Below are 26,071 nucleotides of genomic sequence, written 5' to 3'. Positions count from 1 at the left end.
TCCGCCAGGGATCCCCCGCCCCCCCGGAGCCGCGAATGTTGGGGAAGAGGTGGCGGGGTGGAGGAGGGGCGGCCGGCGGATGCTCCGCCCACGCCCCGCCCGCGCCCCGCCCCGCCCCGATTATAGCCGATGACTCAGGGCGGAGCTCCGCATCCAACCCGAGCCGCCGCCAACTTCTCTGGATGGGACCAGAAGTTTCTAGCCGGCCAGTTGCTACCTCCCTTTATCTCCTCCTTCCCCTTTGGCAGCGAGGAGGCTATTTCCAGACACTTCCAGCCCTCTCCGGCCACGTCACCCCCTCCTTTAATTCATAAAGGTGCCCGGCGCCGGCTTCCCGGACACGTCGGCGGCGCTCCCGACTCTCCGCTCCGGCCGCGGCCAGCGAGCGACCCTACACCTGGAGGTCCGGCACCCCGCGACCCCGTGACCCGGCACCCCGCGACCCGGCACCCTGCACCCTAGCACCCCGGCGGCCGCCCCTCCGGGCCGACCCCGACCCAGCATGAGCGCAGCCACCCACTCTCCCATGGTGCAGATGGCGTCCGGCAACGGCGCCGGCGACCGCGACCCCCTGCCCCCTGGCTGGGAAATCAAGATCGACCCGCAGACCGGCTGGCCCTTCTTCGTGGACCACAACAACCGCACCACGACGTGGAACGACCCGCGCGTGCCCCCCGAGGGCCCCAAGGTGAGCAAGGCCCGCGCCGCGCCCTGGCCAGCGGCTCCCCCTCCACCTTGCCCCCAAACCCCCATCGACGGCCAGTCTGGGGACAGGGCCGGGCGGGGGCGGCTGGACTGGGCCTGCGGGGACGCGAGGCGCCAGGTGCCCGCCGGCCGCAGCCGGTGCCTCGGAGGTCAGTGAAGGCCGCCTGGAACGCACGGATCCCCAGGAGGACGCCAGCTCCCAGGGGGGTCGGCCTGCTGCGCCCCCCACGAGCCCTCTCTCCAGGCCCGCCCTTGGCCGGCGTCTGGGCCAGTTTGGGGAGGTTCCCAAGAGGACTGCCCTCCCTGGGCCGTGTTTGGTTTCCGGGGGTCAGGCGGGAAGTGGGACCTTGCGCTGTGGCACCAGGTCCCGTCCACCGGCTCCATTCGAGGGGCCCTGGGCCAGGAGACGACGGGTGGCCGGCCTGCTCAGCACCAAGGCCCGGGTCAGGCCCGGCCACGGTCTCCACCCGGCTTCCAGGGCTCAGATCCTCTTTTCTCTCTGCTGACCGTGCTTTGGCAGACGCCAGGGGACCGTTGGCAAGCTTCTGTGGGGGTCCTTTAGGGTCTCTTAGGAATTTTACCTCCTCAAGTTCCTGAACTTGGGTGAGGGTATCTTGACTTCACTCTCCCACCTCAGGCACAGAGTGACTCAGGAGACTGATGTAAATGCATTCCTTTTCTTGTTTTTTTTTCCCTTCTGTATTTGAAATTAAAACTGTATTATTGTTTGAAAGTTGTCTTCACTACGAATATATTCTAGTATGACTTGTTAAAAATAAGATGCAATCTTCCAGGCAATTTCTAAACTGAAGATGCCAGACTGTCCCCTAGTTGGCTATCGCCTTAGATACTGCCTCACCCTGGTCAGAAAGAGATTTTTTTTTCTTTTTTAATATCAATACATTCCCTTCCTTGTTATGCTACTAAAATATTTAGGATTTGTTTCTTATCCCCAATACACAAATAATTTAGTAGTAATACTTTTGTATTAGAAGTATGCCTTATTTACATATATGCAGGGGTGTATATACTACTTAATCCTTAGAACCATGACAATTTGAAAATATAAACTTGGAATGAGTCCGTTAATTTAAAAAATTATAACTAATTGTATTGCTCTTGTAATTCTCTATAACTTTGAGCTTTTTCAAAACGTAAAGCTTGGCAAAAAGAACTAGACTTGTAGTAGTGTTACATTGTCTGGGCAAAATAAAAGACATGAGCTGGTAAGTTATTTTGAAGATTTAAAAACTCACAGAATTAAAAATGTTTTATAAACCATTGTTTTAGAAGAAAAAAATCTGTGTTAACCACCTTCAGTTTTATGCAGCTTTTTCCTTTAAAATATTTATGAAACTCTGGTGCCCAACAGTGAGATATTGTACAATCAGCAGCTTATACTTATAAGAAATTAATTGTATATTTATTCCTGAAAATTATTTCAAGAGGCTGTAATTAGCTGGGATCGACATAACCATGTATTCCTTTTGTCTGTTCAGCCCATTATTGAGTGAAACTAAAGCTCATTTCAAACCAGCTCTGTTAATGCAGCCTGCAAGGATGTAGATCTTCACTGAGGCCAAAAAAAAAAAAAAAAATCCTGTCATTTTGAGGCTTCCTTCCTATAGAGACAGGAAGAGTCAGAATCCACTGGCGTTGTTGGTGGTGAGTGTAGATCAAGTATGAACATATCCACTGTGAGTTCAGTGTACATGCCACATCTCTGGCACTTGGTTTTCAACATGAAACTCACCCAGCAGGTTGAGATCTTACGTACGATGGATGGGTTAGGCTGTGGTTTTACAAACTTTTTCAAGGGGGAAAAAAAACAGGTTAAGTTACTATTATTTTTCTCAACAAGTGGAACATAAGAGCTAGTAAATCAGAAGTTTGATGCTGTGAAAATTTGATTTGAAAATTTAACAGAATTTTAAAGTCAAAAGATGGTTAAAGATCTTTTAGCTCAGCCTCTATTTTTTTCTGAGAAAGAAACCCAGAGAGTTCACATGTGTTTCCAAAGGCCATTCAGCCAGTACCAATAGCAAAGAGAGACCTACACTGGAAAGTCCTAATTAAGAGGCAGTTTATTGTTCAGAAGAAGGTAGAAGAGTCTTAAATTTCTGTGAAATTTAAGGGTGAACTGTGCAGGCTGGAGTACTTGATTGTTTTTCTGCCCTTCTGGCTTTTGTGACTACTTGGATGGTGATGGCTGGATGTGATCAACTCAAGAAAAGAGCTGCTTACCAAATTAATTGAGATTTCTCAACGTGGCACTAGAACATAAGGAAAAAACTAACATTCACTTTGTTAGCTCTGTGGGCTTCATGGCTTTCAAGACTGTGCTTTGATGTACACAAAACAATTATGTGACTAATTCACTTTAACTTCTGTGAATGATGGAAAATCTTTCAGTCAGTTCAGTCGCTCAGTCATGTCCAACTCTCTGGGACCCCATGGACTGCAGCACGCCAGGCTTCCCTGTCCATCACCAACTTCTGGAGCTTACTCAAACTCGTGTCCATCGAGTCGGTAATACCATCCAACCGTCTCATCCTCTGTCATCCCCTTTCCTCCCGCCTTCAGTCTTTTCCAGAATCAGGGTCTTTTCCAGTGAGTCAGTTCTTCTCATCAGGTGGCCGAAGTATTGGAGTTTCAGTTTCAGCATCAGTCCTTCCAATGAACATTCAAGACTGATTTCCTTTAGGATAGACTGGTTGGATCTCCTTGCAGTCCAAGGGACTCTCAAGAGTGTTCTCCAACACCACAGTTCAAGAGCATCAATTCTTCGGTGCTCAGCTTTCTTTATAGTCCAACTTTCAAATCCATACATGACTATTGGAAAAACCGTAGTCTTGACTAGAAGGACATTTGTTGGCAAAGTAATGTCTCTGCTTTTTAATATGCTGTCTAAGTTGGTCGTAACTTTTCTTGCAAGGAGCAAGTGTCTTTTAACTTCATGGCTGCAGACACCATCTGCAGTGATCTGGGAGCCCCCCTAAAACTTTAATATGCTATCTAAGTTGGTCGTAACTTTTCTTGCAAGGAGCCAGTGTCTTTTAATTTCATGGCTGTAGTCACCATCTGCAGTGATTTGGGAGCCCCCCCAAAACAAAGTCCCTCACTGTTTCCATTTTCCCCCCATCTATTTGCCATGAAGTGAATATCCTTCACTAGCACTTTATATCAGAAATTGGTTTCTTAATGTGGATTGAGAAAATAATTCTGGCAAAAAACAAAGGGTGATTTTAGAGGAACTGAGCTAAGAGGATCCTCTGAGCATCCTTACCTTCCAGGGAAGATGCTGTCAGTCAGTCAAGAGCTATTCACTGAACATGAAGAACAGAGAAAGCCCTCTTCAGGGGAAGACAGTTTCTGGGGTGTTTGCAGTTTAGTCATATGGGTAAATGAATGACTTTCTTGGAAAGAAGAAGACTAGAACTTTGTGTATGGTTTAGTTTTATTTGCTGTTGTCTTAGAGTTGATCCTCTCCCATTTCCCTGAGGTGTTTAGAGTGACCTTTCATCCCATTTTTAAAGAGGGGGCAAGTGAAAGTATCTTGTCCTTCACTGCAGAGGCAGGGCAGCTAAAGGCAAAGGCTTTGGGCTTACTCCAGCTCCACTCTGAGAATCTGAACCTCCCCACCTGCAGTCTTCCTGGATATCGATTTTCTGCACACGTTTCTTGGCAAGTTCCTACCAGTCCAGGCCCCTTCTCTGGCAGAGGGCTTGGCATCCTCTTTGAGACGTACAGTTTCTATGCGGGCCGCTCCTCTGGCTCGCCTTGTGAAATAAACAGAGGCCAGATGCTTTGGAGTGTGGTGCTGTGCCGCTCCCTCACAAACCTCCCTGGGCAGAGGAGCAGGGCGGTTCTAGCTTTTCCGGTCCCGGAGGTGCCTGGGCACGGATTCCCGAGCCTGGCAGTCTCCAGGGAAGCCTGAGGAGAACACAGGTTGCCAGCTGTGCGTACTCCCTTGTTGGATCCAGGTAGCTCAGGGTAGGACCCAGAAATCTGTATGTCAGAAAAAGCTGCCCTGTTGGTTCTTGATTCTGGCACCTGGGCACTTGAGAGTCACCAAAGGACAATGATCCCACATCCTAGAGGGGGTGGCGTGGGGGAGCTATGACTTTGTGTGCACCTGTGTGAGCCTTGGCATCCTCAAAGGATCCTGCTTCACATCTAGACCTGCAGAGCCATCTCCCGAGCCTCCCTTCCTTCCTGGTTAAACTCAGCAGGTGCCTGAGTTTCTGGGGATGACGATGGGGATGATAGGGGGAGGGATGGACCTGGCAGGGTGCCAATGCCAGGTGTGGGGAGGTGATCCCCAGACCCTTGTGAACCCCAGAAGAAGCGGGCAAGAGGCTTGCCCTGCCAGCTGAATCTCACCGCAGTCGTTTGACAGATTATCCTCAGGCCCTATAGGAAACAGATAGGAGCATCCTTGCAGAGGAACTCAGAGCTGGTTTGAGTTTCAGTTGAAGCAGAGACCCATTTGTTCCCCTTCACGTTCAGGAGAGCTTCCTGAATATTCCGAGAGATGAGATCATCTTGTGGTTTGCAGATCGATCGTAAGCTCTTGTGCCTCTTAGAATCAGAACACAGGAAAGGAGCGGCCATTCTTTCCTTTATATTTCCAGCCAGTTGCAGTGACTCTGGAGCAAATGTCTGTATCACAGATGAATAGCAATTTGCTGAGGGTTTGATAAAAACATGGCCAAACAAACGCCTTTGGAGCCCAGCTCATCCAGGACCTTCGTTCTCCCCTCTGAAGAACAGTCCGTGTTTGGCCTATGCAAGACCTGACCAATAACTTGTCGCCTGTGTCGTGGCGTATATTTGCCCTTTACAGGGGGTAGAGACAGCGCGCAGGAACTGTGGCGGCGGTTGACGTTAGCCAGGGCCGGGAAGGCTTAGCTGTTTGATGCTGTTGGGGCTGCCTGTGAGTCAGGAAGCCTCATACCACCCATGAGGCTTGATTAGGTTGTCCTCATTTCTGGAATGACACACAGCTGCCTTATATAAACCACTCTACACGTTGGTTCCTTCCCATTGACATTTAAAAACGACCTGGCATTTTTCGTAAAAATTAGGAAGCCATGCATCAATCCAAACCTACTCTTTCTGCTTCATAGTTCTGCTGTGTTAATGTTGCTCTTAACATGTTTAAGACGCCTTATATAGAGAAACTGGGAGCAGTAGCTGAAGGCTTTGCTTATTGGGAACCTCTGAGGATCCTCCAGTGCTGATGAACCACAAGGAAACCTCTCTGATACCTGACAGAGTTCTCCAGGCCCTCCCGGCTCCCCATGGCTTGTGAATCAAGTCCGCGTGCCCATGATCCTTTTGTGCCTCAGCTCTCAGACAAAAAGCTGGACTTGTGAAGTGAGGCTCCAAGTCCCCTCCTTTTGCAGATGTGAAAGTTGATCTCCAGCCCTTGTTTGGCATCATGCGGCCTGGTGAGATAGTTGGTGTTCAGTCTTCACATATTTCTAGGACGATTTCTTTGGGGGCCTTGGCAGCTTTTCAGCCAGTCAGGCAGCTCGTAAAAGCTTGATCAGAGAGAATTTCTGTAGGAAGGGAGGAACTGATTTTTTCCATCTGTCAACACCTTTGTAGACATGTGCCAGACACAGGTGGGTGCTTTTACAAACCTTATCTCTTTAAACCCTCAAAGGCGCTCACGAAGGTGGAAGCTGTCAGATTCACCTTATACACGAGGAGACAGACGTGCAGAGAGGGGAGGTCCCTGGCCTGAAGCCTGTCAGCTGTGACAGAACAGACTGTTGTGAGCAGAGCTTTGCCCCCACCCCAGGTGACAGACTCGATGCTAGCGGGCCTAGCCGCTTCTTTGAACTTAGACCTTTATACTCTGAGCTCGCCAGGCACAGCCCCGATTTTAAACAGCCTTGAGTCCATCTCCTACAGCTCGTCAGACACATTGGCTCCTTTCCTGAGCCTGGGTCTGAGCTGAGAAGACAAGCCCCAGTCTCCGCTCATTCATCTCTGCCGAAATTTTTTGAGTGCCTGCTCTCTGCGAGTCATGGTGTTAAAATGTCACACAGAGGACAGTTCTGCCTCCTTCAGGGCCATTTTCCACAAAGCGTTTCCCCCATCTCTCCAGTTGGAAGCAGCCCATCCCGGCTCCAGATGCCACATTACTTCAATTTGAAACTTTCCTCTAAAAGGCAGCACGTTCCTGCTTTGCCTCAAGGTCACGTCCCTGTGGGCTGAGCGTCCCAGAGGCAGACTCTGCGTCTCTTTCATCTCTCTGCCTCTTCAGGGCCTGGCAGGGTCCACGGGCTCGATATGTACAATTCTGTGTGGAGAAGAGGAAAACATGGGCCTGGGCTCCGGGCTGTTGAAGACAAGCGTCCCTTCCTGACGTGTGTGTTGCAGGAAGCCTTCTGTCGGTTCCTAAGCGGCGTCAGCCTCGTCCCCAAAGGTCTCCCAGTTGCCGGTTCCTTTTTATTGAATTTCTGAGTGGCCTTTTCTCCACAGGGGACTTGGGTATTGATTCCCTAAATTCATCCTTACGTGTTTGGAGGCGGTCTTTTTTTTGTCCCCGCCAGTGACACAGCATCTTAGAGCTGGCCTGCCAGGGAGGTTGGTTGCTGTCAGCAGCCAGATGCCACTAAGCCAGGGCTGTGCGAGGAGTCTGTCTCCAGTTTTTCCGTTTGTGAGGCTGGCAGTAAGGTCAGACACTGCAGAGCGGCAAAGCCTCTTACTCACTGTCGGTTCTGAAGACCAGGATTGCAGATTGTTCGCTGCCTCCATAATATTGTGTATAGCGTGTGTGTGTACTCAGTCATGCCCGATTTTTTGCAACCCTGTGGACTGTAGCCCACCAGGCTCCCCTGTCCGTGGGATTCTCCAGGCAAGAATACTGGAGTGGGTTGCCATTTCCCACTCCAGGGAATCATCCCGACCCAGGGGTCGAACCCACATCTCTCGTGCCTCCTGCACTGGCAGGCGGATTCTTTACCCCTGTGCCAGCTGCGAAATCCTGTGTACATTAAGTGCCTCCTGAGAGCTCCCCTACCCAGAGCTGCGTCCTGAGTGAGGGAGATGAGACTTAGCCCTGAAAATTCCCTAGCATCCTGTTGAAGAACAGGCATTTCCTATTTTGAAGTAACTTCCTTGGTTTCTTGAAAATTTAAAGTAGAATTGTTGTAATTTTTTCAATTACATTAAAAATTCTTTCTTGGACAAAGAATGAATGAATGAATGGTTTAGAAGTGGAAACGGCAGGAAGATAGGAAAGAACATGTGTGTAGCAGGGAAGGCAGCCACATGGCTTTTTTGAATGTTCCAGATTATCCCACGGAGCCCAAGGGTCAGAGTAGGACCCGGCTCTGCTGCTGGGCTGGACCTGGGTTCACTCCCAGCAGAGGCCCTGGGCTGGGCCTGAGGAGTCTCCGGTCTGTGGTGACTCAGAACTGAGTGCCCCACTCTCGCTGCCCTGCCTTAGCCAGGCGGTGACTCAGCATTGAGCCTTGGCTCCCTGGCCCGGAGCACACTTGAACTGAATGTTCCAGGTCTGTGCCTCAGCTCAGCTCCACCGGGCGAAATGAAATGCTTTCCCTCCTGCTGCGATTTCACCCCCAGGAAGACAAAGGGTTTGCAGATGTTCGTTTGTCCTTAGCCATCAACAGTTATTAATCCCACAGTGTACAGGTGTGACAGGAATAGTGAAAGTGTTCACGTGTCCGGTGGTCTCAGGTAAAATCACTCACCTCCCCCCTGCCCAGCCTCAGTCTCCCCTTCTGAGAAATGGGCGTACACCAGTACTCGTCCAGCGGGATTGTGAGGAGCCAGGGCCTGACCTGAGGCGTGTGTGCAATCTGTGGGCCCCAGCCTCCACCAAGAAGTCGGAGGGGATTCTCGGAGAGGCACTCGGCTTCCCCACACAGTAGAGAGTGCTGGCTGGATGTGGGTCTGCCGATTCCCAGATGGGCATGAAGTCTTGTTTCCCGAGGCAAGGCCTCTTATGGCCCCTGAACCACCTCAGCTGACTGTCCTTCCACCAGTGTCTTGACGCCCTCAGCACCCTTCCTTGGGGGTTCCTATGCCCCTCATGGGGGATACACAGGAGCTGGGCAGGAACTCAGTGCAGACGTCAGCCTTCTGGAGCCTCAGCCAGACCTGTAGCCCACAGCCCCAGCAGCTTGTAGCCTTGGCCCCAGATCCCCTGCCCGAGACAGGCCAGGGCAGTTGTGTGTTCTGTGTTCTTCAGGGAGTGCTGTGTTTACCCTCAACCCTATGATCGAGGGGAGGGTCTCTGCCTGGGCCTGAGGACAGTGCCAGCAGGAACCAGATGCCCAAGGGTGTTGGGGGTCATCAGCCGTGTGCACAGGTGGTCTGGACGCTACCCTAAGGGGCAGAAGGAGAGGGAGGGGGTTTCTGATTTTCATCACCCTCTTGAGGGAGTGTGGTTGTTGGGAAAGGAGTGCTTTGAGAAGCTGCTTAGGGTGGGGAAGGAGTCCCCCCCGAAATTCCTCCCAGGGCTGCCACCATCTGTCAGTCTCCCCTTGCTTGAGCTGTGGTTGGTGAATTGGAGACGTGACTTTTTTTCCTGTTGGGGAATTGTGTTTTGTGCAAAATGCATGTCCAGTAAAGCCAGCGCCCTGCTAACAACAGATGCTATGCATGGCTGGCCTCTGAGACAGAACCTTGAGAAACCAATGGGAATGTACCCATGGGGGTAAAGGGGTCTCTTTATCTAAATTCAGACAAGAGTTTGCTTCCAGATACGGAGATTTCAGATACTTTTCCGTCTGTGGCTTGTGGCTTTAGATTGATTAAAGCAGATCCCTACCTTTTTAATTTTTTTTCTGAGGAGGAAGTAGGTAGTTTTTTAAATACCCTGAAGCCACTGAGTTCAGGAGCTGAACTCCCAGGATCCAGGGTTTTCTTCTTGGTTTTGCAGCCACTTCCCCTGTGACCTTGGGAACCCTTGAAGGGGGCTCCAGGGAGTGAGGAACTCTGAGCCCCAAGCACTCTCTCCAGCAGGGGACATACTCAGCTGTGGCCCACGACTTACATGCCATGGAGCGACACCCTGGGGATGTTGAAGGGACATTAGCAGACTTTCTACTCCTAGGCGACTCCTTCTGTCCCAGCCTGGCTTGACTCTTCCCCTGGGCGTCAGGGGCACGTGTGCAGGCATTACAGTCACTGCAGACTGGGTGTTGATTGTCTGCAAGGCAGCCCCTCCAGGGTTGGGGGCCTCCTGAAGGCAGAGGAGAGTGTAGGGCTCAGAACTCTGGAGTTGTCTTTGGCTGTGTTTGCTTCCAGTATGAAACATTAGATAACATGTCTTAACAGAGAAAATGGCATCCCTGCTAATTAGTGCTCTTAGGACTCTCAGATAAAAGGGCTTCAAACTTTTAACAGGCTCATTACCAACTTGGGTGAGACCACTGAGGAATTAAACCTGAATTTACAACTTTCTGAACAGTAGGCCCAACCAGCAGTTGCTTGGGAGAAGCTGGGTCCATCAGTAACTATTTGTGGAATGGAAGAGCGCGGTTATACAGGGCACAGGACAGCTCAGAGTTCACGGAGACTTTCTTATGCCTTATTTCACTTAAATTTGGCAACAGGTCCTGGGAGGCATGGGGATTTTTATAAGCTAGGGGACCTGAGTCTCAGTAGGAAGGAGTCCTGTCCGAGAGCACGCAGTTGGCAAGCAACGGGGCGGGATTGGAGTCCAGGATGGCAGCTTGGAGATGGGGGCTCACGCTGGTTCATTCCTACCTGTTGAGACACAGCTGCAAAGAGAAGCAATGTCATGTTTTTTAAAAAAAGTTTTCCCTAGTAAAAGCGCATAGGGACACCCATCTCAGTAATCCCAGGATCAGGGCCACATACTTCTTTAAAAAAAAATTGCTGTTGGAATATAGTTGATTGACAATACTGTGTTAATTTCAGGTGTACAGCCAAATGGATGAGTTATACATTACCTATATCCACTCTCTTTTAGGTCTTTTCCCATGTAGGCCGTTACGGATGTATTGAGAAGAGTTCCTTGTGCCATTCAGTAGGTCCTTATTAGTTATGTGCTTTATGTACCATAATGTGTATATATCTTTTCAGTTTATCCCCCCTTCCCTGCCGGTGACCATAAGTTTATTTTGTACATCTGTAGCTCTGTTTTGTAGAGAAGTGTACATACTCTAATAACGGGTGTATTAGATAAAACCTTCGATCACCTGGGACTAGATCACTTAGAGTGTAGACCCTTGTCCCACCAGGAGCGCTGTAAGCAGACTGTGGTGGATGTGGACTTTGCTTATTATTCAGTTTGCACAGTGTCTCTTATGTGCCCCCAAACAGGGTTGGGAGCAGTGGAAGAGACCCTTTACCACACTCTAGTGGGAGCTTCAAGTTTGGCTGTGGGGATGTAGGTATCTGTTTATATATCACATTGGCAATAATTCCTGCTTCTTTTCTGTGGCCTATAACACCAAACGGAAGGTTTTGTAGGACCTTGAAGCTCAGGTCTCTGTGTGCGCTTTAGAAGGAAGCTTTTCTTTTGTTTTGCTTCCTGCCTGAGAGAGGCAAGCCCAGGCCACTTTATTTTGATCCAGGTCCTCACTAAATGGGGAGTCCCAGGATTCTTATTTCCCTTCATCTTTTTTTTCCCCCCTTGTTTTAGAAGTCTTGGAAGTATCATTAGTAAAAGTCACTAGCTGACAGGCATGAGGCTCTTTTGGCCTAAAAACCCAGTTAATAGAGTGTGTCCTACTTAAGACTCCAGGGCTGTCAAGGCGGTGGTGCTCCGGGTTGCCTTTGTGGCTGTTCCCCTTCATTCAGAGCGTGGTTTGTAGCTGCTCAGCCCACGTTTTAAAGAACACTGCACTGTGGAGCTGAGGTTGGGGCTCATGGGGGCACGGTTTTCGGGGCTTATGGTCCCAGCCTGCTTTTCAGGTCCCGAGTCTACTGTATAGCACAGGGAACTCCTCCTCTTCGTGAAACTGCGGGGCACCTTGAGTTCCAGCGATTACTGATGTGATTTAACTGAGTACAGTTAAGAGTGATCATTTTTAGATTTCTGCAGCATCAATTTTTCCTTGTTTTTGAGCCTTATGTAGGTGTTTACAGCTAGGAGAGATCTTGGGATCAGAGGTCAGGGAGAAGGTCATCTGGAAGGACCCTCGTTTAGAGCTGTGCTCCCAGGGCCGTTGGGGCTAGGTTTCCCCACAGACCTTCTGAGTCAGACTTTGTTAGGACTGAACAGTGAATCTGCATTTTTTTTTTTTTAATTTCCTGGGTGTTCCAGACGCCCCTAGTCTGAGAACCACCGCTTTATAGCACATCATTTCACAGCTCAGGAAATTGGGGGTGGGAGGGTAGGAGTAAGCTGCTTCCGTAGTGCCTCCTTAGGGGCAGAGCTGGCTCTGGGACCACATGCAGTCTCTTTGCAAGTCTGCTAGCTGTCCCTTAGTGCCCACGCTGTTAACTAAAAACCAGTGGTGAAGCGTAGTCATCCTCTCAGAGTCCCTTGGACTGCAGGAGATCCAACCAGTCAATCCTAAAGAAAATCAACCCTGAATATCCACTGGAAGGACTAATACTGAAGCCAAAACTCCAGTACTTTGGCGACCTGATGCAAAGAGCTGACTCACTGGAAAAGACCCTGATGCTGGGAAAGATTGAGGGCCAAAGGAGATAGGGACCGCAGAGGATGAGATGGTCGGATGGCATCACCAACTCAATGGATGTGAGTTTAAGCAGACTCCAGAAATAATGGAGGAGGGAGGAGCCTGATGTGCTACAGTCCATGGAGTTGCAAAAGTTGGACACAACTTAGCGGCTGAACAACAACAATGAGTAAATAAGACCTGTTTGTAAGCCACACCCTCGTCCGAGCTCAGAACCTGACCCCAGGCTTATCTAGTAATAATACCTGATATTTGCGAGGGCAAGTTTTGGCTCATCTGAGGCGATTTTTCCCGCTTTTCATCCTGGCCTTCTCATGGAGTTGTTTGGCACCTGCAGAGGATTTTAACGTAATGCCCAAAGAAGAAGAATTGGCCGGTTCATTTTATAAATTAGTGCAGTGAGATAGGCAGTGGAGTCAGGCTCTGATTTCCTAATTGGATTTTGTATGAATGTATTCCTGATGGCTCTGCCCACAGATAAGGATAATGAGCTGAGCTGACTGGAGGGTAATTCTGTGATGCTGTCACCGCTCCTCAGGAAGCGAGGCAGGCGGTGATGGGGAGGCCGGGCCGGCCGTCGTCCGCTTGGTCATCTTGCTGGCACCCTGTCCCTGTCGCCCGGCCTCACAGGAGTGAAACCCCCAGGAGACGGAAGCCCCGTCCCCAGCGAAGTCAGGGCGGGGCAGGTAGTGCGTCTTCTATGAAAGATGCCGGCCAGCAGAACCAAGAGGCTTGGGCTTGAACTTGAGAACACTTCTTACGGGACTAAGGAGACATGTTCTAGACGTTTCCTAGGATAATTATAAACATTTATAATATATATTTATTATATATATTTGAATGTATAGAAAGAAAGTGAAGTCACTCAGTCGTGTTCGACTGTTTGCGATCGCATGGACTGTAGCCCACCAGGCTCCTCCATCCATGGAATTTTCCAGGCAAGAGTGCTGGAGTGGGTTGCCATTTCCTTCTCCAGGGAATCTTCCTGACCCAGGGATCGAACCCAGGTCTCCCGCATTGCAGGCAGACGCTTTACCGTCTGAGCCACCAGGAAAGCCATTTGAATGTATACTTACTTTAAATACATAGTCATATAAATACTTTAATATAAATTAAACATTTTAAAGTCTTCCCTGCCCCCAACCCCGGAAAAAAAGTACATCTTTCCTTTCACTAGACTCTGATGAAACACCACAGAAGGTAAAAAGGGCAGTGTGGCTCTTTTGGGTCCTCAGTTTGGTTCATAGACCTGAAGCATTTACTGCTGACAGGGCTCTAATGAGAGCAGAGTGGGAGCGGAGGCGGCATCAGCACCCCGTGCGGACCTTGTCGCGGGCGGGTGTTTCACTCGGTTTAAATTTTTGTTCACATAGAAGTGTTAGTTTTCTAGTCCATAGACGTGAGATGGTTTTTTAAAACTTACCTCAGGCAGTGTTTTCTAAACAAAGCCCGCCACACACCCCCACCACCGCCCACCAGAGCATCAGGGCTGCCTGCCTTCTTTTAGACACGACAGTTGTGAAGAGATGCGTGGGGTTTTTATTAAACGGCATGAATGAGCCATTCGTTCACTCGGAACCGGGAGTACAGACCTCAGAACGATAGGAAAGCAGCCTCCGGGCCTCTCCCAGCCTCCCTTCTTTCCAGCTTGGGCCCCTGACGCCCCCGCCCCGGCCTACAGCGACCACTCGCTTCCCTTCACTGACCCCAGCGCCGCACTGCTCCCAAGACCCAGGCCGGGTATTGGCTGTGCTCTCACAGCCCCGGGGCAGGCAGAGCTGTTCCTCTGCCCTCCTCCCCTTTTTTCTTCCTTTTTCTTCCCTTTCCATTTTCAATTGAGGCACAAAATATATTCAGCAAGATGCATAAAATGTATTGGCAGGCCCGCCCTCAGACCTTCTGGATCCAGGGGCTTCCCCCAGGAGTGGCCAGGCCTTACTCGGCCAGGGCTCTCTAAGGTTTCCAGGCCCCAGAGGGTCTGAGGCGGAGGCACAGCTCACAGCAGAGTGGTGGGGGGTGGCCGCCCTCACGGGTTCAGCCTGGGTGGTGTGGGTGGACTGAGGCAGGAGATGGGCAGCGTGGGGGCTCCCGAGACGAGGAGACTGAGAGAGACTGCTCTTACATATGGGTGTACACATTTATCTCCACCACCCAGAGAGAGAGAGCTTTTGCATCTCCTCAGAGGGTCCCTTCCCAGACGATTACCATTTCCTCCAGGTGCGTCCACCTTCCTGACTCCGGTTACCACTGGTTAACTGAGTCCTTCAGATTTGATTCTTTGACCCTTGGGCGTCTTGAGTCGAAGCATCCTGTGCCTGTGTAAGAAGGGACTGCCTTTCAGCCCCCTGGGCAAACCCCTCTCCATGGGCTCTCGTAATAGCTTACTACAGACCTGTGAAGTGGGTGTTGCTAGCTCCACTTTCTAGCAAAGGGGATTAAGGCTCAGAGAGGTGAAGAGACTTACCCCCAATGAAAGAATGATTACTAACAGAGGTAAGAAAGAAGGCGAGCCTTCTTTAGGAAACCCCACCTTACTAGAAAAGCCCAGGTGGGCCCCTGTGCTCTCCAGGTGGTCATCCTGTTTGTTTCACGCAGCCCCCGGCCTGCAGGGATTGGGCCTTGCTGGTGTAAACCACGGTACCCAGTAGCTTGGGAGCAGGGTGTTCACCAGGGGCCAGCCAGTGGATGAGGGCGGCTAACTTGCCCATCTCTGCTCTAGTGTGTGGCCAGGAGGAGGCCAGCAGGGACACCGCCCCCCGCACTTGTCCAGGCTCCGCTCCAGGCTGGAGGGATGGTGCCCCAGGGCGAGGACGAGGTGCCCAGCCGGCCTGTGATGAGTCAGCACTCGGCAGTACAGGCCTCCTTCAGCGCTGCTGCCGCCTCCCTTCTGGTGCCCATCTCGTGGCAGGAATGCGCTTCTGAATGTGACGCCTGGACCCACTCCCTGCTCTTGGGTGACCCTAAAGTTAAGCAGGCTAAAATAATGCCGCCACCCTGAGCACGTGGGTATTCTAATCTGAGAGTACCGCCTGTCTGCCGGTGTCCCCAAGGACATGGCAACACCCGGGCCTCTCCTGAGTGCTGGGAGGCCCGCTGGGGCGGCGGGCTCAGCAGGAGGGCAGAGAGAGGTTCACGGGTCTGAAAGATCTAAGGTCCAGGGCTTGCCCTCCTTGTGACCAGCTTCGCCTCAGCGGGAATAGAGCCTCAAGCCTTCTGGTGTTTGCCGTTCAGGGGGATGCCTCGTAAGGAGGCATAATAGTTTGTCCACTTGGATGCGTGGAAGTGGCACGAATCCTCAGCCCCCTCCTCTGTGAAAGGACCCTCTAGATGGTCAGGACAGGAAGCCACAGGGGTCCCTGGCTTCAGTCACCCAGCCTCTGCTTGGTGAGGAGTGACATTGCCTGGTGAGTGACTGGCCAGCCTTGTTGTCTGAAACAGGATCTTTCTCTGTGGTACATCTGGAACTTGGCCTTCTCAAGGGTCCCAAAATAGCCAGGCCACTGAAGGGAGAACTTCATGAGAGGACATAGGAGGGACCCCAGCCGCTCCTCGCCAAGCAAGCTTTGTTGGCATCACAAGACCAGCACGACTAATCCCCGGGTTTTGTTCTCATCCTGTGCCTCTTCTGCATTCCTTGGGTATCTCCCTTTCTTGCCTCTTGTTCTGAAAATATTCCTGAGGAAGCTGCCTGCCCGCCGCTGCCCCTTCTCTGCAGATTTCTGGGCTGTGGCCTGTGTCAGGGTCCCACGTGAATCTGCGTTGTCAGGAAATGTGAGGACCGTTTAGGAAGCCGAGATGCTGGCTGTAATCCCCTTAGCAAGTTGGCATTGGACCCTCCTAGCATCTTCTGATCTGGGTCTCTGAAGGTTTGGGAGGCTGTCGGGGACTCTCCTGTATGCAAGGCTGCCTTGTCATCCAGAACAAAAACCTGTCTTACCAGTTCGGGAAACCGGAACTTCTCCTGTGCTCCACAGATACCTTACTTGTCTCTTACTTTCTCTTGATGCTTCTGATTCTTAAACTCCTGGGCCAACAGCAGCTTCAGCAAGGGAGGAGAGGTCTGGAAGAAGTAGGGGATCAGGGGAGGTACCCACAGTTTCTGCGCTCAGCTGTCCTAGCTGGCACTGTGGGGCCCAGAGTCACTCTGGAAGATCGGAGCACATGGCATTATGCTTTCTCCTGCTCAGGGCTGTTTCCTTCCCAGTTTCTAACAGGTCTGTGTGTCTCCTCTCACTTTTAGGAAACCGCATCCTCTGCAAATGGGCCTTCGCGGGAGGGCGCCAGGCTGCTGCCCACTAGAGAAGGTCATGCCGTGTACCCCCAGCTCCGGCCAGGCTACATTCCCATCCCTGTCCTTCATGAAGGCGCCCCGAGCCGGCCGCACCCTGTCTTTGCATACTCCCAGCCCGGGACGCAGCGCTTCCAAACCGAGGCGGCTGCGGCGGCTCCCCCGAGATCCCAGTCGCCCCTGCGGGGTGTGGCGGAAGCCAGCCAGCCAGATAAACTGAGTGCACCGGCGGCAGCTGCTGCAGCGGCCCAGCCTCCAGCCTCCCATGGACCCGAGGTAAGGAGAGGCCTGGCTCACAGGCCTACATGACCGTGACCTGTGCAGGCAGGAGGAGGAGATGGCGGGGAGCTGGGTTTCGTGCTTCCTGGGCTGCCCCAGACCACAGATGACCCCAGACCCTCATGACAACCCCGTGAGATGTGGGGCATCCGGGCCTGGCCAGTGTCACCCAGCAAAGATCGCTTGCTGACAGCCCCATGTCGCCCCAGCATTTCACAGGCTGGTTTTTCAGGTGAGCAGAGATTGTAGTTTGTTTCTGAAGCTCCAGAATTGGGGCTCAAGAAGGGGTAACAGCTTGGTCCAAAAGCATAAAGTCGGAAGTGGCATTGCAGGGCCTGGAAGCCTTGCCTTCTGGCTCCTCCTATGACACCTCTCATTCCCACTGAGCTTTGTGTGTCAGAAACACAGAGAGGCTCTGTGTCATTTCACTCAGTTCAGTGTTCATGGGTGAGTGTTAACTGCTCGGAGCTACGCTGATGTGAAAATGAGACCGCATGCCTGTCCTCACAGTGTCTGCTGTTTAAAACAAAGCATAAAATTATTTTTTCAGGTTTTAAGCCTGAGGTCAGCACTTCCTTGTACTAACAGTTAAAGCATAGTCCTTAACCTGGTTCTTAGCTGAGACTTGAAGGCCAGTGGACCCCAGCAGGAATCCTGAGCCATAGGCCCTCTGGGTTTTCCTGTTGGGACACCATCCCACTGTGTCCCCCGCGCTGCTCTTGAGCACAAATGCTCACTCCATGTGAAAAACATAGTTAATGGAGGCATCAGGTGGTGCGGTGGTAAAGAACTTGCCTGGCAGTCAGTGCAGGAGAGGCAAGAGACGTGAGTCGGATCCCTGGTTTGGAAAGTTCCTCTGGAAAAGGAAATGGCAATCCACTCCAGTATTCTTGCCTGGAAAATTCCATCCACAGAGGAGCCTGATAGGCTACAATCCATGGGGTTGCAAAGAGTCGCACATGACTGAGCACACACTCACACAGGAGGCACTTACCCTTTCTTGGAGAGGCAGTACCTATATTTGTAATGTTTTTGTTGTAAAAATCAAAAGTGATGCGTCAGTCAGACAAATCTTCACAAATTTAACCTAGCAGGGGCCTTAGAAGCCAGCTGGGGAAACACTCTTCTGCTCTTCCAAAATAGAAAGTAGGCTGTCAGGAAGGGAGAGGGGCCTGGCCTGCCTTGGTCCACATGGGCACGTGGTTCCCACTGGCCCCTGGGTTCTCTGGGGATAAGCAGGAAAGAGTTCAGGAAAGAGGAAAGGAAATGACAACAATAATTTAAACTTCGTGAGCACTTCCTGTGGGTGGTGCTGGTGCCAGACACACCCACTGATTCTTTTACAGAATCTTCAAGTTAGGTGAGGAGGGGTTACTCTTTTCTGTACTTTAAACGTAGCTCATTAACAGTAAAGAATCTGCCTGCAATGCAGGAGACCAAGGTTCAGTCCCTGGGTCCGGAAGATCCCCTGGATGAGGGCATGGCAACCCACTCCAATATTCTTGCCTGGAAAATCCCATGGACAGAGAAGCCTGGTGGGCTTCAGCCCATGAGGTTGCAAAGAGTCGGATGTGACTTTGCGACTGAAACAACAACAAAGCTGTCGGGCTGTTGAGAATTTGAGCCCAGGCCTCTTGACTCCTGAGTTCCCAGTCTTAACAGTACATGTGGACACTGGAAAGGCTTAACAGGTGGGAGGTTGTATTAAGCCTGCCACCCTGAGCAGGCACGTACTGCGGGCAGAGTTGGAGAGCCAGGCAAGGGTTCACAGGGCCGTGTGTCTGCATTCTGTGTCTTGCAGCGGTCCCAGTCTCCAGCGGCCTCAGACTGCTCCTCGTCCTCCTCCTCAGCCAGCCTGCCCACCTCCACTGGCAGGAGCAGCCTGGGTGGTCACCAGCTCCCCCGGGGCTACATTTCCATCCCTGTGATACACGAGCAGAATGTCACCCGGCCGGCAGCCCAGCCATCCTTCCACCAAGCCCAGAAGACACACTACCCAGCTCAGCAGGGCGAGTACCAGACGCACCAGCCCGTGTACCACAAGATCCAGGGGGATGACTGGGAGCCCCGGACCACATGGACCGCATCCCCCTTCCGGCCTCCTGTCCGGAGTGCGTCCAGCCGGGAGGGCTCTCCAGCCAGAAGCAGCACACCAGTGCCACCCCCGCCATCTGTCCGTGTGCAGACCACGGTCGACAGGCCTCAGGTATGGGAGTCGGTGTCGCAGATGGGCTGGGGTGGCATCTCTCCAGGGCCGGAGGAGCTCTGTGCAGGTGTCCTGGGTCCCCTGCCCTCATCAGCCCTTCCTGGGGAGACCGAGATCCCGGAAAAATGCTGGTCACCAGCAGATGCGGGCGAGGGCTGTGAACCTCTGGTGCCTTCTATAGCTTTTGCTTGTTCTTTGTAGCAGCTGCCTCAGGGGCAGAGTTCCAGCCACCGTGATGGGGAAAGGTGGGCAGAGCATGGCGTCACACATCTGGGGCCCAGGTGTCCTCTGCCCGTCATACCCTTTCAGGGCCCTGCCACACCCCACTCCACACTCCAGCTGCAGCCTCCATCTCCTGCCTCACGGATACCCCTTCTGCACCCTGCTGGCCCTTTCGTCTGTTGTCTCGTCTCTTGTTTCTTTGCTCACACTGAACCCACTTCCTGAGATGCCTCCACAATCTAAACTTTTCCCATCCTCCAAGGGACAAGCCAGTCTTGCCGCTTCCATGCAGCCTGATCTTTTCTCAGGGTGCCTAGTCTCTTACAGTTCAGCATCTGATTATTCTATGCATTTCAGAAGTGTTCATCTGCTCTCTTCAGCTCTGCTCTGACCTTGACCACAGGCAGCATGTCTTACCCTTTGCAGTAAAGGACTATGTTGCCCAGCTGATGCCCGGCCGGCTGGGTGGCTGGGAAACCTTCCTGCCTGTCTGGTGAAAGTCACAGGCAGTGCCCGTTTAACCTTCAGTAGAGGCATGCACTAGCTTTCCAGGTGTCACTAGTGGTAAAGAACCCAGCTGCCAATGCAGGAGATACGAGATGCAGGTTCAATCCCTGGGTCAGGAAGAGTCCCTGGAGGAGGGCATGGCAACCCACTCCACTATTCTTCCCAGAGAATCTCATGGACAGAGGAGCCTGGTGGGCACAGTACATAGAGTTACAAAGAGTCGGTCGTGACTGAAGCGACTTAGCACAGCACACAGCACAGAGATGTGCAGGCACTGATTCCTAGGGGAAGCAGTCTTCTAGTTTTAGAGCCGCAGAATACCCAGCAGCCAGGGCCCCTCAGCTGCTGAGTGAATTCTTGACCACTGTTCTTGAAAGGAAAGTCCCCTGTAAACAAATGGAGGGCATCTTCTTCCTACAAATGGGGACACTGTCCAGGGCCCTCTAACAGAGTGCTTTCCTGTTACTGGCTTTTGTTTTTGTTTTGTTTTTGGCTTTTCTATTTGGAAATGATTCCAACCTTACAGAATGGAAGTCCAGTATACGTGAAGGTCATGAAAGCAAAGATTCAGCCATATTCACTGTTAATGTTTTACCCCATTTGCCTTGTCATTTTTCCTCTCTCCATATATTATCTATATTTTTGTTTGAGATTTAGTTATAAATAACATGCCCCTGTCCCCTAAACATGACAGCAGGTGTTTTCCTAAGAGAGCTACCTTCTCACTGATAACTACATTAGAGTGATCAGCTGTAGGACAGTTAACATCCTTACGACATTACTGTCTCACACACAGTTCGTTTCCACGTCTCCTGTAGAACAGTTTCCCCTTTGTTCTAGGATGCGGTCTAGGATCGTGAGCATTGCATGCAGGTGTCATTTGCCTTTAGTCCCCTTTAATCTGGATCAGTTTCTCGGTCTTTTTCTGCTATCATGACCTTAAAAAGTTTTTGAAAAGTACAAGCCAGCAGGCACACCCCCTCTTAAGTGTTTCTAAAGTCACTTATTCAGCTATTGCTTTAAAGCCCAAGGAGAGGCGTGTGGCTAGTTCATGAATGCCAAGGGCCAAAGTTGAGGACTGCTGGTTGGCAGAAGAGATTTGATGGAAAAGGAGGCTAGTGGTGTTCAAACAGCCTTGCGTCCATCAGATCCTTAACTTAAACTCAGTAATCCTTTCAAATGGGAAAGAAGTGCTCATTTGCCAAGCTGGCAATGTTTCCTCTCATATCTTTCCTATATATTTTGTGTAATTGGTGAAACAATATTTCATCCTATTTCCACTTAATCTTATTGTTTGTAGTGGCCTCCCTTTCACAGGTTATTCAGAGATCCCATGTTGGAGGCTTGCAAAGATTTGACCTAATTGAACATTATAGTGGGATATAATGTTTTTAATATGGAGTACTTTACAAGTATTATAGTCTAACTCCTATTTCCCAGTTGATGAAATCAGAGTGTGTGAGTTTTTTTCAGATATTCACTTGAATGCTGGGTGAACCAAGTTACTTCTGTTGCAGGCATAGTTCATTTGTTAAAACACGCCTCTGGCTTATAGTCACATTAAAGAGCATCTCAGCCTCTGTAGCCGTGCGGTCAGTGTGGAGGTGCTGTGCTATGCCAGTATCAGCTCTGGCACAAATGCGTCCAAGCAGAAGTCTTATAGGGTTACCCATTTGGGGCATCTTGCTTATTCTCAAAAAAATACATCAGTCTGGGCAGAAACCACAACGCTGTCATAGGTTTAAAAAAAAAAAAAGACGATTATAACTTTGCTGAAACAGGAGATGGGAAGGTCACACCTTGAGCAGAGACTTTCACGCAGAAGGGGGCAAGTGGCAATTATTACTCCACGGCTCCATCCCCTGAAAGTCTGAGTCACCCAGGACTTTGCTTTGAGCTGAAGTAACTCAGGAGTCAGCATGAGTTTGAGGTATTTTCCTTTTTGAAAAATTACGTTGGTTTTCTTTTCATTGCCGTAAGAATTCCATCTTCAGAAAAAGTCAGTAAGAGAGAACAGACTGAGAGACCAAGGTAACAAACGGAAGCGTAACAATGGTTTGGTTACATATAATGCATGTGTGCTTGTCATGCTAAGTCTCTTCAGTCATGTCTGATTCCTGGGGACCCCATGGACTGTAGCCTGCCAGGCTCCTCTGTCCATGGGATTCTCCAGGCAGGAATACTAAAGTGGGTTGCCATGCCCTCCTCCAGGGGATCTTCCTGATCCAGGGATCGAACTCAACATCTTTATGTCTCCTGCATTGGCAGCTGGGTTCTTTACCACTAGCCCCACCTGGGAAGCCCCATTATACATGATGAATACCATATTTTATTCTTGTAACTGGTGTCAGTTGACTTTGAAAATCTCTTTTATACTGTTAAACTTTTTAAAAGTCGTTCCCATTTCCTTCTAGTCAGTACTAGCTACAAATGACCACCTGTGACTCTCAGCCATTAAAATTGTCTCTGTCCTTGCCTCTTTCCCACAGCCCATGACCCACCGAGAACCTTCGCCTGTTCCCCAACCTGAAAACAAGCCAGAAAGCAGGCCAGGCCCAACTGGACCAGATCTCCCTCCTGGACACATCCCGATCCAAGTGATCCGAAAGGAGGTGGATGCTCAACCTGTTTCGCAGAAGCCCCCGCCTCCCTCTGAGAAGGTGGAAATAAAGGTTCCTTCCGCTCCGGTGCCTTGTCCTCCTAGCCCCGCCCCTCCTACCATCCCCTCTGCCGTTCCCTCTGCCGTCCCTTCTGCCGTCCCCTCTTCCCCCAAGAATGTGGCTGCAGAAGAGAGAGCAGTCCCTAGTCCTGCCCCTGCAGAAGCTGCACCCCCTAAACCAGGAGAAGCTGAAGTGCCCCCAAAGCATCCAGGTGTGCTGAAAGTAGAAGCCATCCTGGAGAAAGTGCAAGGGCTGGAACAGGCTGTGGACAACTTTGAAGGCAAGAAGACGGACAAAAAGTACCTGATGATAGAAGAGTATCTGACCAAAGAGCTACTGGCTCTGGATTCGGTAGACCCAGAAGGACGAGCTGATGTCCGCCAGGCCAGGAGAGATGGGGTCAGGAAGGTTCAGACCATCTTGGAAAAACTTGAACAGAAAGCAATAGATGTCCCGGGTCAAGTCCAGGTTTACGAACTCCAGCCCAGCTCGCTTGAGACCGATCAGCCGCTACAGGAGATCATGGAGATGGCTGCAGACAAGAGCAAGAAGAGTGCTGGAGACGGAGAAGACCCCAAAACCGAAACCCAGCCGCCGGAAGCCAAAGCAGCAGCAACTCCAAACCCCAGCAGCACAACAGACACAACTGCTAACCCGGCAGCACCGTAGTCTCCACAAAGTGAAGAGTCAGCCCCGGAGACTGGGAACTGATTGTGTGCTTTAGGAATTATAAGTTGCATGCATTTCAGGGACTTAAAATCAGTTGGTTTTTACTCTTCATAGCCGCTTGGTACGCAGTAACTTGGGTGGAGGCAAAACACACTAATAAAAGGGCTAAAAAGGAAAATGATGCTTTTCTTGTGTTCGTATTCCGTACAAATAAAGAAGTTGCTTGTTACAAGTTTAATAACCCCATAGCTTGTTTTGGAGCCGTCTCTGTATGGGCCCCATGTGTTAGCCATGGATGTGAACTGTCTTTCTAGCTCTGGATTGAAGGAGTTTTTTTTGGCAGGGGGAGTAGATGGGGAGTCAGTTTCTCATCACTAAATATGAAGCCCGTTTTTCAGAAATGTTGCCATTTTAATGGGATGATTTTTGTCATCTAATAGCTATGATACTTTAGATAGAATAAACCGTGTAAGGAGCCATAGAGGTATCTGTATGTGGGATGGCTTTAATGCTATGTGTAAAAAAAAAGGAAAATAAAGTAATAATGTAACTCAAAATGTCTTCTGTGGTTTCTGAATTTTGAAGAGTGGCAGCATCAAGATAGACTTGCACTGGCTTCAGGAAAAATAAACAGCGGATGCATTTACAAGCCTGCTCTGGGATTTGTGACACCCCTACTGGTGTGGCCCATGAGAAAATGAGTCTTGGTCATTTTTCTGTCTCAGGTTGCAGCCGGAACCTGGGAAGACCCAGGGCTATAAACCCAGGTAATGGGAATGTGCCCATCACACCTCTCTGACTGCCGCAGCTGAGGTGCATCTCTGCCCACCTGGCCCCAGGCCACCTGCAGGTCTCACCAAGCAGCTGCGTGGGTTCAAAAGTGCACAGAGAAACCAGTTTCCAGTATTGCCTGAGGTTGGCCCACGCCTTCCTGGAGTCCAGGTCACTGGGGCTTGGGCACGTGTTCTGTGAGTGTCTTGGGGTCATCTTGATCTGACATTTCTCTGAGTCACCAAGCCAAGCTGGGACCAGGTGTATCTTCCCAGATTGGGTTCCTCGAAGTCACTGGGGTTAGGGATCAGATGCACTGTGAAGCCACTGGAGGGGAAAGGATCTTTCTGGACTAATGTATTTTAAGAGCTTGGGAAGTATGCCAGCCCCAGAATGTGGAGATATGTTTTGTCACATAAGTGGAAATTGAGAAGAAAGAGAAAGATGGGCCTGAGATCTCAGCTGTGAGGAAGCCTGCTGAATCCCTGAGCTGAATTCCTCATGACTGTATTGAGTTTAATATTGGTGCCTGACAGTGCTGCACAAAAATACACGCTGGTGTGCTTGCCACTCAGCCTGATGAGAAAGGCTGAAGTCATTCGCATGGGAGTTCGCCAACATCTTTACGCGGTGAACTCATTTGAGGAGTATAAGCTGACCGCTAACAACGACAATGATTCTAGAAACACAAGTGTGTAAATAAAAAGAAGCAAAAAGCCTTCTGGACTGTTTTTCACTAGATGAATCAATGTAAAGAATGCAACCATCTTTTTGATGACTTGGGCATCTATGCTCAGTTCAGTCGCTCAGTTGTGTCTGATTCTATTTGACCCCATGGACTGCAGCACGCCAGGCTTCCCTGTCCATTGCCAACTCCCGGAGCTTACTCAAACTCATGTCCATCAAGTCGGTGATGCCATCCAACCATCTCACCCTCTGTCGTTCACTTCTCCCTCTCCTTCAATCTTTCCCAGCATCAGGGTCTTTTCCAATGAGTCAGTTCTTCGTATCAGATGGCCAAAGTACTGGAGTTTCAGGACTGATGCTGAAGCTGAAACTCCAATACTTTGGCCACCTGATGAGAAGAACTGACTCATTAGAAAAGACCCTGATCCTATGCTCAGTGGATCTCAACGTAAAGGGTTCTTATGTGGTCACTGAATGAGGTGGATATTTTATCGCTGAAGATCATCAGCAGGTAGCCCTTTGGTGCAGTTAGAATGTTTTCAGCCATCAAAATTAGATGGCACGTGGGTATTGGGCAGGAGTTATCCAGCCTGTGTTGGCGGTCCCTTGGCCTTGCATGGTGGTGACAGGCTGAGTGTAGGGCTGGCTGCAAGGCTCTTGTTAATGGGCCTATCTTGCCTCTGTGGGAGTCAGGGACATAAAGCAACTGTCTTGCTAGTGTCAGAGGGGTTCGGCTTATTTAATTATGCCAGTGCTTTTTAAGAGAACGTTTTAGTTCAGAACAGTCTTGATTTAGAACTCCTGGGATCAAATCAAAGCCTCATGGAAAAGCTCTGGAACAGTGGGCAGTTACAGAGCCTTTTCTTTCCTGGTTTCCTCAGCTGTAAAATAGGGGGTGGTTTAGTCACTAAACCACCTGGGAATCTTCCCCACCCAGGGACTGAACCCAGGTCTCCTGCATTGCAGGCGGATAGCTTAGTCCGTAAAGAATCTGCCTGCAATGTAGGAGACCTGGGTTCGATTCCTGGGTTGGGAAGATCCCCTGGAGAAGGAAATGACAATCCACTCCAGTATTGCCTGGAAAATTCCATGGACAGAGGACCCTGGCAGGCTGCAGTCCATGGAGTCGCAAAGAGTTAGACATGACAGCGACTAAACCAGTAAGCCAACACCATCTTTACCAACTGAGCCACCAAGGAAGCCCATAAATGGGAGGTGGGGTGACTAAATCAGACAAGGGAAGCAGTGAAAGTAGTGCGTGGCACATGACAGACGTTAGCTGTAATTGACGTCCTTGTGTGACGGGTGAGGGAAAAGGGAGTGACAGGTGCCCGCAGACCTAGGAGCAGGAGAAGGATTGAACCAGGCCCCAGGAGATGTGAAAGTGCACTCCGCTCTCCTCATCTTTAGCACCAAG

General features: G+C 50.6%; 1 protein-coding gene across 1 annotated transcript; it reads left to right on the top strand.

Moving 5' to 3' along the window:
• Positions 1-102: 102 nt before the first annotated feature.
• BAG3 (BCL2 associated athanogene 3) lies at positions 103-23,753 on the top strand. Its single transcript, XM_027528678.1, has 4 exons — positions 103-688; positions 16,606-16,929; positions 18,734-19,138; positions 22,357-23,753. The coding sequence occupies exons 1-4, from the start codon at positions 503-505 to the stop codon at positions 23,194-23,196; spliced, it is 1,755 nt and encodes a 584-aa protein (XP_027384479.1). The 5' UTR covers positions 103-502; the 3' UTR covers positions 23,197-23,753.
• Positions 23,754-26,071: the final 2,318 nt, after the last annotated feature.

The sequence above is a fragment of the Bos indicus x Bos taurus genome, chromosome 26 (assembly GCF_003369695.1).
Source record: "Bos indicus x Bos taurus breed Angus x Brahman F1 hybrid chromosome 26, Bos_hybrid_MaternalHap_v2.0, whole genome shotgun sequence".
In the NCBI taxonomy this organism is placed as follows: Eukaryota; Metazoa; Chordata; class Mammalia; order Artiodactyla; family Bovidae; genus Bos; species Bos indicus x Bos taurus.
Note: the sequence above shows the minus strand (reverse complement) of the source record. Positions and strands in the feature narration are given on the sequence as shown.